This window comes from Mauremys reevesii, linkage group 2 (genome assembly GCF_016161935.1).
Source record: "Mauremys reevesii isolate NIE-2019 linkage group 2, ASM1616193v1, whole genome shotgun sequence".
NCBI classification, from domain to species: domain Eukaryota; kingdom Metazoa; phylum Chordata; order Testudines; family Geoemydidae; genus Mauremys; species Mauremys reevesii.
Genome location: NC_052624.1, coordinates 48,291,849 through 48,307,429, shown reverse-complemented (window position 1 = coordinate 48,307,429; position 15,581 = coordinate 48,291,849). Strand labels below are relative to the sequence as shown.

At 38.6% G+C, this 15,581-nt stretch overlaps 1 protein-coding gene across 3 annotated transcripts in view; it reads left to right on the top strand.

Annotated features, from left to right (window-relative positions):
- SLC25A13 (solute carrier family 25 member 13) overlaps positions 1–15,581 on the top strand; it is a 133,091-nt gene that overhangs the window by 43,008 nt on the left and 74,502 nt on the right. For 2 of the 3 annotated variants that reach the window (XM_039522374.1, XM_039522373.1), the window contains 2 exons: positions 601–743; positions 7,254–7,369. In XM_039522374.1, coding sequence (XP_039378308.1) covers positions 601–743; positions 7,254–7,369 — 259 coding nt within the window. The remainder of the gene's footprint in view (positions 1–600; positions 744–7,253; positions 7,370–15,581) is intronic. The other variant, XM_039522376.1, reaches the window with a different exon arrangement.

Genomic DNA, 15,581 nt, shown 5'->3' with positions numbered 1-15,581 from the left:
GTCAATTTAAACATATGTTTCACAAGTGTTTCCTGAATCAAGACCTTATTGCAGAATTATATACTATTTCTAAGCTAAATGTATAAGAATTGCTGATATTGTTAGTATTGCTGGGTTTTTTTATATCTTTTAAGTTGAAACCTGCTTATTGTGCTTTTGACTAATGTATTCCTGTGTCTGTTACTCTCTTCTATCTTCCCTACCCCCTTCAGTTGTTTGTTACACTCACTTGTTGCATCTTGTTTTAATGTAGATTGTAAACTCTTCTGGGGCAGGAATTGTCTGTTAGTATGTATATGCGAACATAAAAAAAATGCCTTGTGGCACCTTAGAGACTAACACATTTATTTGGGCATAAGCTTTCGTGGGCTAGAACCCACTTCATCAGATGCCCAGATAAATTTGTTAGTCTCTAATATGCCACAAGGACACATTGGTTTTTTTTGCTGATACAGACAAACACGGCTACCACTGAAACTTGTGCAACACAGTGGCCCCAATCCTGACTTGAGGCCAATGGATGCTGCTGAAATGCCAAAAATATCAATTGTTTAGAGAAGAATTCATCTGAGACAAATATATATTTTTTTTATTTTACAGTATGCAAGTGTTGAAAAAAATGGAGAATTTTTCATGTCTCCTAATGACTTTATCACACGATACCTGGGAATAATAGGACCTGGGGTGCCCAATCCAAACACTGTGCAGCTCCTGGGAGGTGTGGTGGATCAGACCAAGGATGGGTATGTCTTGTGTTTTTCATTCTAATTTAATGAGTTTAGAAAGTATATAAACTCTTCTTTTAAGAGAATCTTATCTCACCACTGCTCATTCATCTGTATTGTATAGCACTTCGAAAAACTGCTCATGTACCTGACTTAAAACTCCCAATTCATAGAGACAAGCAAGCCTTCAATATCTACCACAGTGTAACAAGCTGAGAGCACTTTCAAAAATTTACCTAGAATGTGTCAGCCCAAGCAATAAGCCTACAGCTGGAGTGAAAAACACTGTCTGAATCTCTGCAGTTAAAAGAATCAAACAGTTGTACTCTACTATGCACTGTACTTAATTTTCATATTGCTAATCACCTTTATATTTACTAAATTGTTTTATAAAATTTAATAAACCTCTCTTGGTTTTGTCACTCTTTTCTTTTCCCTCTCCCCTTTTTCCAGATCAGTGACCAAATAAAAGGGGGAGGTGGAGGGAAGTGAGGGGGAGAGAGAGAAGGTCTAAGCAAAGCAAGAGACACCTTTGCTGTTGCCATACATGGTTCTGAATAACACTAGTGAAAACTTACAAAGCTCCGATCTGTTTTTGCTGTTGCTGAGCAGATCTCTTGAGCAGCAATCAAGGGTTTGGAGCAGCCTGTTGGCAGACTTGGGAAGACAGCATTTATGCAGCTTACACATGATTCACATTTAGAAGGTTGAATTTGCCAACAATCAAGGTTAGCCCTCCCCACTTTTTCGTTTTGTAATGCAATCATAGCTTCTGCTGTTGGTACCTGCCCAGGCAAGCTGCTGCCTCACCCCAGGTGAATAGATTTTTCAAACTCTGCCTTACAGTGTCGTTAAAAGAACTTAAAGTCCTTAAGTCCATAGTTGTGGGTTTGAAAAAATGAAGAACAATGTATGTAGCAGGGAGTAAAATATAAAAATGAAGAATGAATAGAAAATGCATACTCTTTACAGCGAGAGCACATACAGCCAAGTGCTTTCATGTTAATTTTTGTGCCCTTTCTCCCGCCCGACTTACCCTCGCAAACCTCCTGTGGTTAGGCACTATGGACCTTGCAGACAAGTTAACGTGATGATTGCTATCTCTGGGAAAGGAATTCTTTAAAAGGTTACATAACTATAATGTGGTGAGGATGGCTTTAAATGGATTATAACTGGAAATGATAAACCCTTTCCAGGCTTCCACCACTCTTCTCTTCGTTTGGTGTTTTAAGGCTGCTTTTTCTACATTGTGGAGCTTCAAAGCCATTTTGTAACAGGATGATTGTGAGTATAATATATAACTTTATCCTACCTTAGTGGAGGCTAGTGTCACAGATAGCAAAATTACAGCTATAGCCTCTGTTAAATCATCAACAAATTGGGATTTAACGATCCAATGTTATATTGCCCTTTCACTACTAGAGTTTTGCATTAATTTTAGTGTGGGTATTTGTGCTTGTGTTTCAATGGCTACTAATCTAGAGTGGATGGGGCTTCTCTCTGCATCTATTAGCAACAGCCAGTCACTGAGATTTTCATGCCCTTAGCGTGTCTTTGGAGAATCTCTTGAATTTTCTAGTCTTAGTTGTCATACCACTCTGTGGAAGAATGGAGGAGGCTCAGAAAGTGAAAAGAATTTGATACCTCCTTGTAGCACCCTGTCACAGGATTGTTCTGCCATGTACCCAGGCATTCATGCATCATTCTGATGATGATTAAAATTCTCTGTGATCTCCAACCTGAAGCAATCATGTTTTACTTGGCTCACTCTTGCTTTTGGTTCCTCTTCTGAAATTCACTCCATTCTGGCATTCTTTCAAAGCCCAGATTTGCAAGCTTGAGGGAAAAATGCCAGGCTGCTCCTGCTAGCTCAGGCTTTTGGATGGCTGATGAATGTTCATAGTTTCCAAGACCAGAATGGACCATCGAGCATTTACTCTGACCTCCTGTATAACACAGGCCATCTACAGGGAATGTACCTTGCAGGAGGAATTGTGAATTCATTTTGGTGTATTTTTTAATTGCTGTGAAATATGCAAGTGCAGAGGTGGTGCATGCTTGCATAAATGTGTTCTTGAAATACAGTGGCAGCCATTCCATTGCCTCCAGGCCTCACTCCAGTCTTAAGGAGCATCTGGCCCTCAGGATGGCCAAGTGCAGTCACTCTTACTGAGAGAAGCTTCAGTACTACCATGGTGGATGCTAAGGCAAACAGACAGCAGGACCATGAAGCAGCTCCTGACTCAGTAGCAGAAACATCTTGGTTGCTAAGGACTTTTTACCCCAGAGTAGGGGAGGTTCTTAGCATGCCCCTCCACCTGCAACCCTGAGATCTGTGCACAGAGCTTCACAATTCCCCCCCCCCCCCTTTTGTGCAGATGACTCAGGTGACTCTTTGGTGCTGTCCCTTCAACTCTGGATCCTGTGGCTTGTGCTCTGCATCTTGGAACTGGTGTAGGAGTGGAGACTGGGTGGACTGGACAGAAGAAATGGACAGGATTCTGGGGGATGCATGTTGTCCCCTGCTTCCCCCAGAATTAAATTGGAAAAGAGAGTGCAGCCTAAGACCGTATTCTATAACATGGATCTCCCCAGTTGCTACCGTGGACAGACTTTTCTTGTGGTGGAGCTGCACAGCCCAGGAATAAAGGAGTTGAGGGTTACCACAAAGCATACAGCTGGTGCGACAAAGATCCAAGGTTTCCACAAAGACAGCCATGGTCTATTGTGGATCCCCCATTTTTCATGGGGAGAAAGTCATGTCCTCACATCAGGACAATGTGTCTATGCAAGGGGATCCTGTGAAAGAGTTCTTCCAACTGATCCCTCCTCTTAATTTAAAAAATAATAGGACTTGCTTGGATTGGATTAAAAATCTCTTCCAATAATACCTTGGTATGTACCAAGGGATGTCACTGATACAGCAGTCCAGGAGTTCTTCATTCTGCCTCCTTTTAACATAATATATTTTTGTCTGCTGTTGTACTTTAAATGCCTAACAAAATAAGTATTTACTTTATATCTCAGTTATTTTGGACTGCAGTAACTAACACACTTCACTGAGAAATACTATGTGCTTTATTTTTAGAAAGGACAAACCATTCAAAAATAACACTTGGAAATGCCAACATTTCCCATTATTTTTGGATATAAATTTATCTCTAATGCACCAATTTACACTGTACTTAGTTTACTTAGGTTGGAGCATGAAATAATAGATGTAGCTTCAATTTGTCTCTCATTATGTTATCATACTTAAATTGCTGATACAGTAAAACATATGCATTGATTACTTAAGAAACCTCTTCATCATTGCATTTGTATGTATTATTACAGTAGATAATGGCTTTTCCTTTCCATGATTGCATGTGGACTTTTCTGATGGAAAGCATTACAGCTGCTTGGGACTCTGATTCTACAGCTATGACCACCAGTATAAAATCTTGGATAAATAGATAGAAAGGGAGGCAGTAAAATAGTGGTCTTGATGAACCAAACCTAGTGGGTGGATTTAGTTTGTAACTACTGTGTATGGGTGTTAAAATTCAGGATTTCATTCTTTCCTGAATAAGTTATACAAACAGAATTGCCAATGTTAATAGGGGTAGGGTGTTTGGAGACAGATTTTAACCAGTTAAATAAGATATCTGCATGCTTGACTTATAATTTGTAAGCATTTTAGTACTAGACTATTAGAATTTTCTCTATGTGGGTTTTCATGTTATAAATGAATACCTATTTATGTAGGTAAAATAATTTAAGTAGTGTATTGAAGTTCATGTTAATATCTGCTGTTTAATGACACCTAATGATATTCAATGAAGGGTTATGCTAAACCAGAAAGAAAATGTGTTACCCAGGCAACTGGCCTTGTGCAGTATAGAGCTTTAAGCATATGGCTATGTAGTACGCATTATTTCAGCATCTTTAAGCATTGAGAACCACGTGTAATTGACTGAAAAATTACTGCTCAGTTACTGTATTGTATGGTCATAATAGAAGTAAATGAATACGTCATTGTTGTTAGAGTAGATCTGTTGGGAATCACTAGTAGGCTAGTCTGCTTAAGGAGCAAAAATACAATAAGAAGAAAATAGCTGGTTTAATTAACATGTAAAAATTGGGTTAATTTGAATTCAGCTGGCACAGAAGATATTAATGTCTCTTCTGTAATAGCTAGCTAGAACATCACATTGGTATACTTTAAATCTTCCCATAACTATGAATAATTGTTTTTTAAAAATGTATGTAGGTTATTTTAATAATCTATCTCAGACTTATTAGGGGTTTTTATTACTTGAAAGTACTGACAGAGAATGTGTTCCAAATTAAAAAAAAAAACAAAAACAAAAACAACTCCTGCTGCATCCTTCAATGCAGGGGTAGGCAACCTATGGCACATGTGCCGTAAGTGGCACACAAGCTGATTTTCAGTGGCACATTCACTACATGGGTCCTGGCCACCGGTCCGGGGGGCTCTGCATTTTAATTTAATTTTAAAATGAAGCTTCTTAAACATTTTAAAAACCTTATTTACTTTACATACAACAATAGTTTAGTTATATATTATAGACTTATAGAAAGAGACCGTCTGAAAATGTTAAAATGTATTACTGGCACGCGAAACCTTAAATCAGAGTGAATAAATGAAGACTCGGCACACCACTTCTGAAAGGTTGCCAACCCCTGCTTTAATGCCTGGAATTTTGTTAATCCTAGTCTGGTACACAGAAATTGTGCACAATGTGCTATTTCCTTATGATTTGTCAGGTTCTGTAACTGCCATACCCTTAGTAGCACTGCATGCTATATATATATAAACCAGTCCAACATGATGTGTTTGGCTGTTATCTTCACTGCCTTCTGTATGGAATAATATTGGGCTTGTTTCAATATTTAAGGATGTAAAGTAGCTGCATGTCAATTGCCAAATTCCAGCATTACTGCTTTGGGCTGGGGTTTTCTGTAGAATTCATGGATATTTTTCTTTCTAGTATGGGTAGTGTTTTCTCTAAACAGATCTGCTCCATCTCTGCTTGCACCATTGATGCCAGCCTCAAGCCTGTTTGTCTGGTTTTCTTTTACAACCATTTAAAACTCTTTCATGCCTTCCCTGAGGCATGAAATGCCCTGCCTACTCTCATCTCCAAGATGCTGCTTTCTCTCATTGAAATCCCCTTTAAAGAATTGCTTCTTCTGCAGTGTCACCAAGAAGTGTGTCAACTGCAATATAAGTAATGATTAAAGAAAAATCTAATATTCCTTCCTCTGGGCTTTTACTGCATTCGGTCTACTCTGTCCATCCTGCTTAGGCTGTTTGCTCTTTGGGACAAGAGCTATTTTCATTTTGTCTTGTCAACACCTAACAAATAATAATGGGTAATAATTTAAGTTCTATGTATTTTGCTTAGATTGTAAACAATAAATACAAGAGTAATACACCTCTTTATTACTTTGGGTTTGAAGAATTGAACTCTTGGTTAAGTTTTAAGAGTAAATATTGCCATACTGGATCAAATCAATGGATCATAGAATATCAGGGTTGGAAGGGACCTCAGGAGGCCATCTAGTCCAACCCCCTGCTCAAAGCAGGCCCAATCCCCAGACAGATTTTTGCCCTAGATCCCTAAGTGGCCCCCTCAGGGATTGAACTCATAACGCTGGGTTTAGCAGGCCAATGCTCAAACCACTGAGCTATCCATCCCTCATTTGATTCATTGTCTTTTCTCTGACAATGGGTGCTTTCAAGGAAGTTTGAAGAAACTGCATTTCCTATAGTCTCAAGAAGATGTTGAGCCCCCATTTTGTCCATCAGGTACAACTCAGAGAAATCTGAACCCACCAGACTCTTGTCAGATATGCCAGAGGAAGAATAGGAGATTTTCATACACCTAATTCTTTGTTACTGCGTATGAATTGAGTGGAGGAAAAATATTTCTGCTTGCATCTCAGCACTTTGAATACACTGTAGAACCTGATTATACTAGTGAACTTGTATAAACAGCTCTCTTGGCACTTACCTGTGGTTTGATAGGTGACCCAGGCTACTATTTGAAGAATTGTGGCATTATGTGCAATACACAAGGGCTGCAGTGGGTGACTAGTACACTAGTGACTATGTTACTAGCATACAGATAACACATTTTGCTTATTCCCCTTTGAAATGATTGACAGCACTGAGGTCTTAAAGGATGAGCTTTTGAAAAGTTAAAGGGACTCATGCTCCTGAGTTGCTTCGGTGGGATTTTCAAAAGCACCTGGTTAGTTTGGTAATGTTACACTGTGCTGTGAATTGCTATTGAGAAAGGATTTTGTGCTCTCACCAGAGTTATTTCTATCCACTGGTGTAACAGCATGTCTGCAATCCTCGTACTAATACATTTTGCAACATGTAGCATTGAGAATATCTTGTACCATACTTCAGTCAACACTTTCGTTGTGCTTAGCCTTGCATAGTTTGCATTTAAATTGTAGTTATATTTCCTATGTGTAATTGATTTCACACCTTTTTACTTGTCTTATTTGCAGGCTTATATCCTTTCAAGAATTTGTGGCATTTGAATCAGTCCTGTGTGCTCCAGATGCATTGTTCATGGTGGCCTTTCAACTGTTTGACAAAACAGGCGAAGGAGAAGTTACTTTTGGTAAGACTTATTTTCCAACTTTGAAATATTCAGAGTTAAAGGGACATGGTCAACCTAAATTCAGACTTTTCCTGAAAATATTTTATCAGCTATCGTTATATGAAACACCTACCGTGTTTATAACTGAAAGCTATTAGAACAAAGAAATTTGTTGTGCTTTTTTCAGTTTATGTTGTGCACTTGTCTTCACTTTGTGTACAATCCTTTCCACTGTTTCCTCTGTAGAGTCAGTCACTTTCTTCCTTTGCTTGTGTGGGTCTTTCACATAGCACCGGGTTGAGGGTGTGTGTGTGGGGGTGCACAACGATTATAAAACTACACCAAAAAACCCCCAAAAAACAAACAACTGCAGGAGGACTTGAGGAGATGCTTGGCTCAAAGTTACTTTGAATAGTTTTTTTGTTTAAATTGGCTTGATTTCAAGTTGGTTTCCTTTGTTTTGATTTTTAAAAATTTCATTATTGAGATTTTTCTTAAATATACCCGATACTACCCCCACTGAAAATCTGGTCTGTTCTTTGGAAGGGAGGGGTTTACATTGACAACTCCATAAGAAACATGTGTCACATTACACTATGGTCACTGGGGTTATTTACTTTTAGCAACCATATAGACAGCTTTTGACATCTGTAGAACTAATTGCCACCTGCCTAGATGCCTGTTACCATTCTGTGTGGAAGAAAAATACACAAATAGCAGCTGTGAATAATCTGAGTGGGCTGCACTTCAGAAAATTTTTCTTATTTTTTTTAAAAATTGCTACTTACGGAGTTTTATGTTACTATATACACTCAATTATCAGTATGTCTTTGTTCTTAGTAGTATCAGTGAGTGAACAATTTGAGACAAAAGGACAATCTGGTGAATGCCAGTGGTTCTTTGTCTCTTCTGAACTGAGTGCATGGTGACACCCTTAATGCAAGCACCCTTTGTTTTAAGTTAATATTCACCCACAGATGCATCCATCCTTCCCTTTCCATTTAAAATGGGAAGATTTGCTATTGCCATTGTTGAGGCAAATGTTTTTTAAAAAGCCACATTTGATCTTGTAGTCAGTGGAGCAAACCATAGGCATGTTTTGGTTTATAGGTGTTTTGGTTGTCTAGGTTTATTAGACATCTAGTTTTCTGTGTGAAATATTACTTGTAGCAGTTGCAAAGTGCTCAGAGCTTAGAATGGGCACTAAAAATGTTGAAACAAATCAAATGAATAATAAAAGTTCTACTGTCCTTAATCTCAGTGAAGGAAATATTTTATGCCCAATATGTAATCTGTGTGTATTTGTGTAGAGAGAGAGAGAGATTTGATCATGCGTTTTCCACTTTAGACATATATTACAGAATATCCCCGTCTATAGTGAAATTGATTAGTTTTTTGATTTTTTTGAAACAAAGGCTTATTGAATGCCTGTGATCCTACAGGTTGTTGCCTCTTTCAGAGCTCTATGTGCTTGTAACATTAGTGAATGATCTCGAAACAACTAAAATTCTTTCCTCTGTACTCAGATGCTGAATCAGTTTAGTTCCACTTTTTAACACTGAATTCTTATTGGTTTATTTATCCTGACCACAGATGTTTCCTCAGGTTTTATGTTTAGTTTTTACACAGCATATGAGTCTGCACAGTATGGAATTTCAAAAGAAAAAAGTGCTTCCATTCAAATAAATAGAAAGTAGTTATCTGATAACTTTTTTTAATGAATCAGAGGGTGTGTTGAATCATAGAATCATAGAATTCAAGATCAGAACCATTATGATCATCTAGTCTGACCTCCTGCAAGATGCAGGCCACATAAGCCGATCCACCCACTCCTCAAGCAAGCGGCCCCTGCCCCATGCTTCGGAGGAAGGCGAAAAACCTCCAGGGCCACTGCCAATCTACCCTGGAGGAAAATTCCTTCCCGACCCCAAATATGGCGGTCAGCTGAACCCCGAGCATGCGGGCAAGACTCTCCAGCCATACCCTCTGGAAAAAGGCTAACAATATCCTATCATTGACCCATTGACCTATTGACTAAGCCCGTTATCCTATCATACTATCTCCTCCATAAACTTATCTAGCTTAATCTTAAAGTCATGGAGGTCCTTCGCCCCCACTGTTTCCTTCGGAAGGCTGTTCCAGAATTGCACTCCTCTGATGGTTAGAAACCTTCGTCTAATTTCAAGCCTAAATTTCCTGACTGACAATTTATATCCGTTTGTCCTCGTGTCCACATTAGCACTGAGCTGAAATAATAGAACAAAGCCCAAACTTTGCATAAAATGTGGAAATATAAATGTAGGATTCTTGTTTAAAAGTTAAAAATATTGACCTATTGTATTTCTCAATGATGTGCGTTATTGTAGGTTGTAGGTTCTCCAACTCCAAGGGAAAGTATTGAACTCATGATAAGAAACTTAGTGACTCATGGTAAGAAAAGAGCTTGCAAAGGAGTGGGTCAATTTCAAACTCAAGGATTGATCTGCTTTAAATTTTTCGCTACTGACATCCTTTTTGTATGAAGAAACCTCTATGCCAGAGGTGGGCAAACTACAGCCCGCGGGCTGCATCCAGCCCATTAGACCTTTTTAAACTGGCCCTCGAGCTCCTGCCGGGCAGTGGGGTTGGGGTCTTGCCCCACTCCGTGCGTGCTGTGGCTCTGTGTGGCTTCTGGAAGCCGCAGCATGTCTCCACTCTGGCTTCTACGCGTAGGGGCAGCCAGGGGACTGTGCACACTGCCCCCGCCCCAAGCGCTGACTCTGCAGCTCCCATTGGCTGGGAATCACGGCCAATGGGAGCTGCAGGGGCAGCACCTGCGGACAGGGCAATGCGCATAGCTGCCTGGCCGGTGCTGCACCTCAGTGTAGGAGCTGGAGGGGGGACATGGCACTGCTTCGGGAGTTGCTTGACGTAAGTGTCGCCAGAGCCTGCACCCTTGGCCCCCCCTCCCGCACCCCAACCCCTTGCCCTAGCCCTGATCATCCTCCTGCCCTCTGAACCTCTTGGTCCCAGCCAGGAACACCCTTCTGCACCCCAGACCCCTCGTTCCTGGCCCCACACCAGAGTCTACATCTTCAGCTAGAGCCCTCACACCCCCTGCTCCCCAACCCCTTGTCCCAGCCTGGAGTCCCCTCCTGCACCCTGAACGCCTCATTTCTGGCCCCACCCCAGAGCCTGTAACCCCAGCTGGAGCCCACACCCCAACCCCCAAATTCATGAGCATTCATGGCCTGCCATACAATTTCCATATCCAGATGTGGCCCTCAGTCCAAAAAGTTTGCCTACCCTGCTCTATGCCAAACTTTGTCTTGTGGCTGTTCTTAAAAGGACTCTGTCAAGGTTGGAAGGCTCTCAAATTAACATTTGGAAGAGGAGAGGCTACATAACGCTTTAGGGTGTTCTCCTCCAAAACAAATGGTGGGGTGTGGGAGGGTGAAGTGAATGCTGCATGCACAGCACTGGATATAAGACCTTCAGGTAAGGAAAGAAATTTAATCTCTGGTTTCCATCGCAAAGATGTAAGGAGAAAGTGAGGGTTTTTTCTTTTAAATTATGAAAGTGTTGATATTTAAAAGTTTATTTATTTCGCTACTGTATTATAACTTTGCCACTCAGTGGTTGGATCTTGCACCATTAAAGTTAATTATGAGTTTTTTACATTGGTTGATTTGAATGGGAGCAAGATTAAGCCCTTGAGTCGGCACTGGAGATTTTGAACAATGTGTTTGTATATTGTTTGTGTATTGTTCAATTGTAGGGGAGCAGAAGGAATTGATCTCTAGAGGATTGCTTATAAATATAGTATCTCAATGACTGGTAGTTACTTTGATGTTGCTAGGAATTACAGTTAATCTGTACCGCTGAAAAGTAATCTCACCAGATCTAGATGAGTTATTGTTTGGCTATCTAATAGGGAAACTATGAATATTCTAGTTTATATTCAGTATAATTTAGGGTTTTCCAATGGGTAATTGTGTTTTCTGCTAAATAGAATACCCCATGCATGTCACCCAACTCTGTCGTTTTCAGACACATTGATCTTGAAACTGATAAAGTTTGTACTTATTTTTCAGTTGCTTGTTTAGTCTAAATGTTATATGCCTGGATATTGGTACACTATTCTGGGATTGTTCTGGGTGCTGTAGCGATGCAAAGTATTAAAAAACAAAACAAACAAACAACAAAAAAAACCTTAATGTATCATTGGAAAAATAAAAGTTTTTTAGCCATCAGATAAAATTTCTTTCCTTCTCAGTTTAGGTATATAATTGAAAACTATGTATCTGTTTGCAACATTTCTTCTTTACACTGCAGTTTTTAAGTATATAAAAGGGCCTTCATGTTCAGCTTTTATTATGTCTGATACATTTCCAGGAAATGTTAGTGTTTAATATAAAACATTTTTAAAATGGGTGAAAGTTCAAGACACAAAATTAACTGGACAGTTTTCTAGGTAAATATAGAGGTTAATATTGGGGTATGGGAGTAAAAAAAAAAAGCAACAAATAGAGAAAAGAAAAAGTATTGAAGGTAATAACAGTTTAATGCTGTGGTTTTGTAATGAACTATACATTAATGTACATATACATGTGTACATGCCTGAGTCTGTGAGTGTATCTTCCATTACATTGTCTTACTTTAACAGACAGCCTCACACTTACACTAACTTATCATTAAAATAAACATCTCTCTAATGTAATATATTGCATTTCTTAACATAATCTGTATTTTTGTGAACGTGAGTGGTCAAAAATGTGGGTAAAAATCAGTAAAAACCAAACAATAGTTTTTATAAAGTCTTGAAATTTTTCAGTAAAAGCTGAAAACAAAGGGCCTTTAAGTTGATGAGGATGATAATGTAACTTAAATAAGTCTCTCTGACAAAGGTAACCAAGTATAATTGGTTTTAAAGAAGAAGAGTTTGCTTGCATGCAGTATGGTACGAAAAAGTATTGTTTTTAATTTGTCATTTCTAGGGGCTGCAGTTGTGGAATGGGAAGTAACAACGTGTTTTGGCTCTTGGCTGATTGAGACTGTATCTGGCCTTTGCATACTTTGTAGATTTATCTGCTGCTGATGTGTCAAAGCTTCAGCAGTTTGCAAGGAGTTAAAACTCTCAGCAGGAAGGTGGAAGGGAGTTTAGTTGGCTTTTAAATTTGAGGCAAAGAGCAAACCGTTGCGTCTTACTGTTGAGTGTTGACAGGCACATAAAAGCTGATAATGTAAGTCCAGGGGTTTAAGAGACTTAGCAGTGTTGCTTTTTGTTGTATTACAGTATTTTAATGCCTCATTAAAGAGTCAGAGCTCTTTGAAATTTTATACTATATACCTTTTTTTTTGACATTTAGAAGCTTGGGTAAAAATGTCAAAATTTAAAAATTAAGTCCGTTTGATAACCTCTATGTTTGATTGTGAATGGGTGACTGAAAGAGCCTTGTGTGTTATAATAATAAAACTTAGAACTTGTATTGTCCTTTTCAAACATTAGTCCTTGTAACATCTATGAGAAGGCAGGTAACAGTTACAAACATTTTGCACTTGGGGAAACAGATAAAAAGATGGTATGTGATTTGCCCAAGTCCACACATCCAGTCAGTGGCAAAGCTGGGCAGGGCCGTAGCAACAAAGAACGTGGCCCCCTCCGAACATATGTCCGGGGCCCCTTACAATGCAGAAACATTTTTTTTTGCCACTTTTAGGGGCCCCCTTCCTTGCGGGGCCCCCCCTCCGAACATATGTCCGGGGCCCCTTACAATGCAGAAACATTTTTTTGACACTTTTAGGGAGGCCCTTCCTTGCGGGGGCCCCCTACGGTCGGAGGGTACGGAGGGTACTTGCTACGCCTCTGAAGCTGGGTGTAGAGTTTAGAACAGTGGTTCTCAACCCGGAGGCACTTGTGGCCCAATCAGCACACAGCTGTGGCCCATACAGGTAGTATGTACATCCTCGGGGCCATACAGGTAGTATGTACATTGTGTGGATGTGACCCACATAACACACACAGAGCTGCATATGTGGCCCACAGTGGTAAATAGGTTGAGAACCGCTGGTTTAGAAGTTGCTGTTTTCCTAAGTCCAGGCTTTAATTACTAGACTAGATCTTTTGTCTCCTCTCTAAAGTGCAGGAATGGTCTTGGTGAGTTTCAATATAGGCTTCTGAAAGTTTTACACTTCAAAAAAGCCATATAAGCGCTGAAAAACATTTTTCTATGAAGCAAGATTTTATTGCAATTGTATCTTAAGCCATGTAATAGAATTAATATTTTTAATCATAATTTCATATACAACATGACAAATATCAGAATGAAATCAATATCTCTGCAATCTAGAGACTATATCTGCTTTCATGCGATGATAAAGCCAAAGCATATTATGTTAAAATGTACTAAACACTATGTAAAAATTAAATGTCATTGATTTTTATGGGCCTATTCAAATAAACCAATGATGCCCAACCTTATTACACAGGAGGACCACATATGGTGGGGGCCAAACAGATTCTGTATATTTTAATAAGATTTAAAGTCATCTGTATTTATTTATATTGTAAGTTCAGCTTGTTTCGTATGTATTTAGATAGGGTGTTTTTATGTACAGTATTGTCTATTGACACACTTGTGTAAGCTAAAATGATGTAAACATGAGGACAAAATGCTAATGAATCAGCTGTTACTAAGTTGTGTTGAAGCAGGCCGCAGATGTTATCAAATCTTCTGGTGGACCATAGATTGGGCACCCCTGATATAAACAAATGCCAAGAGGTTGGAGTGGGGGATGTCTAATAGAGTATTCCAGTGAAATTAAATTATCTTGTGTATATGAAGCTTTTTAATACATCTGGGGAAAAATATTTAGCATCTTGGGTGAAATTCTTACCTGATTTGAAATCATTGAGGGTTTTACCATTGCTTCAGTGTGACCAGGCTTTTGCTTATTGCTTGCTACTTGTCAAACAAAATTTGATAAATTGGATGGTTTGCTTGTAAATGCTCAAAAGATGAAATCCTCATTCAAAGGAGTTGTGCTGAAATTTTGGGGAGACTGCATGCAGAGTGTTCTTTACCCATGATGTAGAGTCAATCCTTGCTTTAATACCAACAACTAAAATCAGTAACGCTAGAAAACAAGGATGCAAAGAGTGTACATTTCTGTGGGCTTAGTTGAATGCTATTAACTCAATAAAATGATAGAGCAGTATGCAGAAAAATTATGATAGTGTAAATATAAGTTATTGGTTTTTTATAATACTATAGTTTCCCTGATAAAGCATTTGTATTATTTTATACAAGTAGGCTAACTATAATAAAGTTATTATGCCTAAAGTCAGAGCTTTGGAATAGTCAACTACACTGAGAGATCTTAAATTTGATATAGATATTACTAGTGAATTTATGTATAAAATAGAAATAAACAGGTGACAGAATTAAAGTTTGATAAATAGAACTGCTTGAAAATTTTCCAGCAAATTTTCCAGTTTTTCTATCAGAAAATGCCGGGTTGTTGAAATCGAGCCTTACAAAACAAAACACATTTGGTTTCAACATTTTCAGAAATGAATGTGTTGATTTTTGTCTTTGAGACAACTTTTTGTTTTGAAATGTGTTTAATTTTACATTATAAAAAATTAACGTAAAAATTGAAGCATTTCAGTTGATCCAAAACAATATTAAATTCTTGATTTCATTCTGATTTTGTTTCAAAACTACAGAATTTCCTGTGAAACAGAAATTCTAGTTCCCGTACAGCTCAACTGATAAACAGTTTATGGTATTAGTGATCATGGATTCAGTAAAATTCTTTTTATAGTGTTAAAAAAAAAGTCCTATATATTTCAATTTGATGGAGATTTCAAATGGATATTAAGATGTTTTATGGAAAAATTGAGTTGATTGTAAGATAGTTGCATAGTATCGGTTTAAAAATAAAAACCCCTTCCTCTCAGAACTAGAGGCGGAGGAATGGGGGGGAAGAACCTGAAATTGTTAGGTGCATGTAACTGCAGAATTGAATAACTCATTCCAAGCCTTTGTCTCAAGGTGCAGTCAATATATATGTATAGTCTGTATTTATAGTGGGAGACATCGTCTGTTATTAATTATGGCAGTCCACATATCCAAGGAACATGTTAAATTTTGTATACAGGTTAGCAAACAGCACTTCTGCACATTTATCTGCCATAGGGCTTGTGTACACATAAGCATTCTCATTGTACACAGCTCTTCACATATATTTA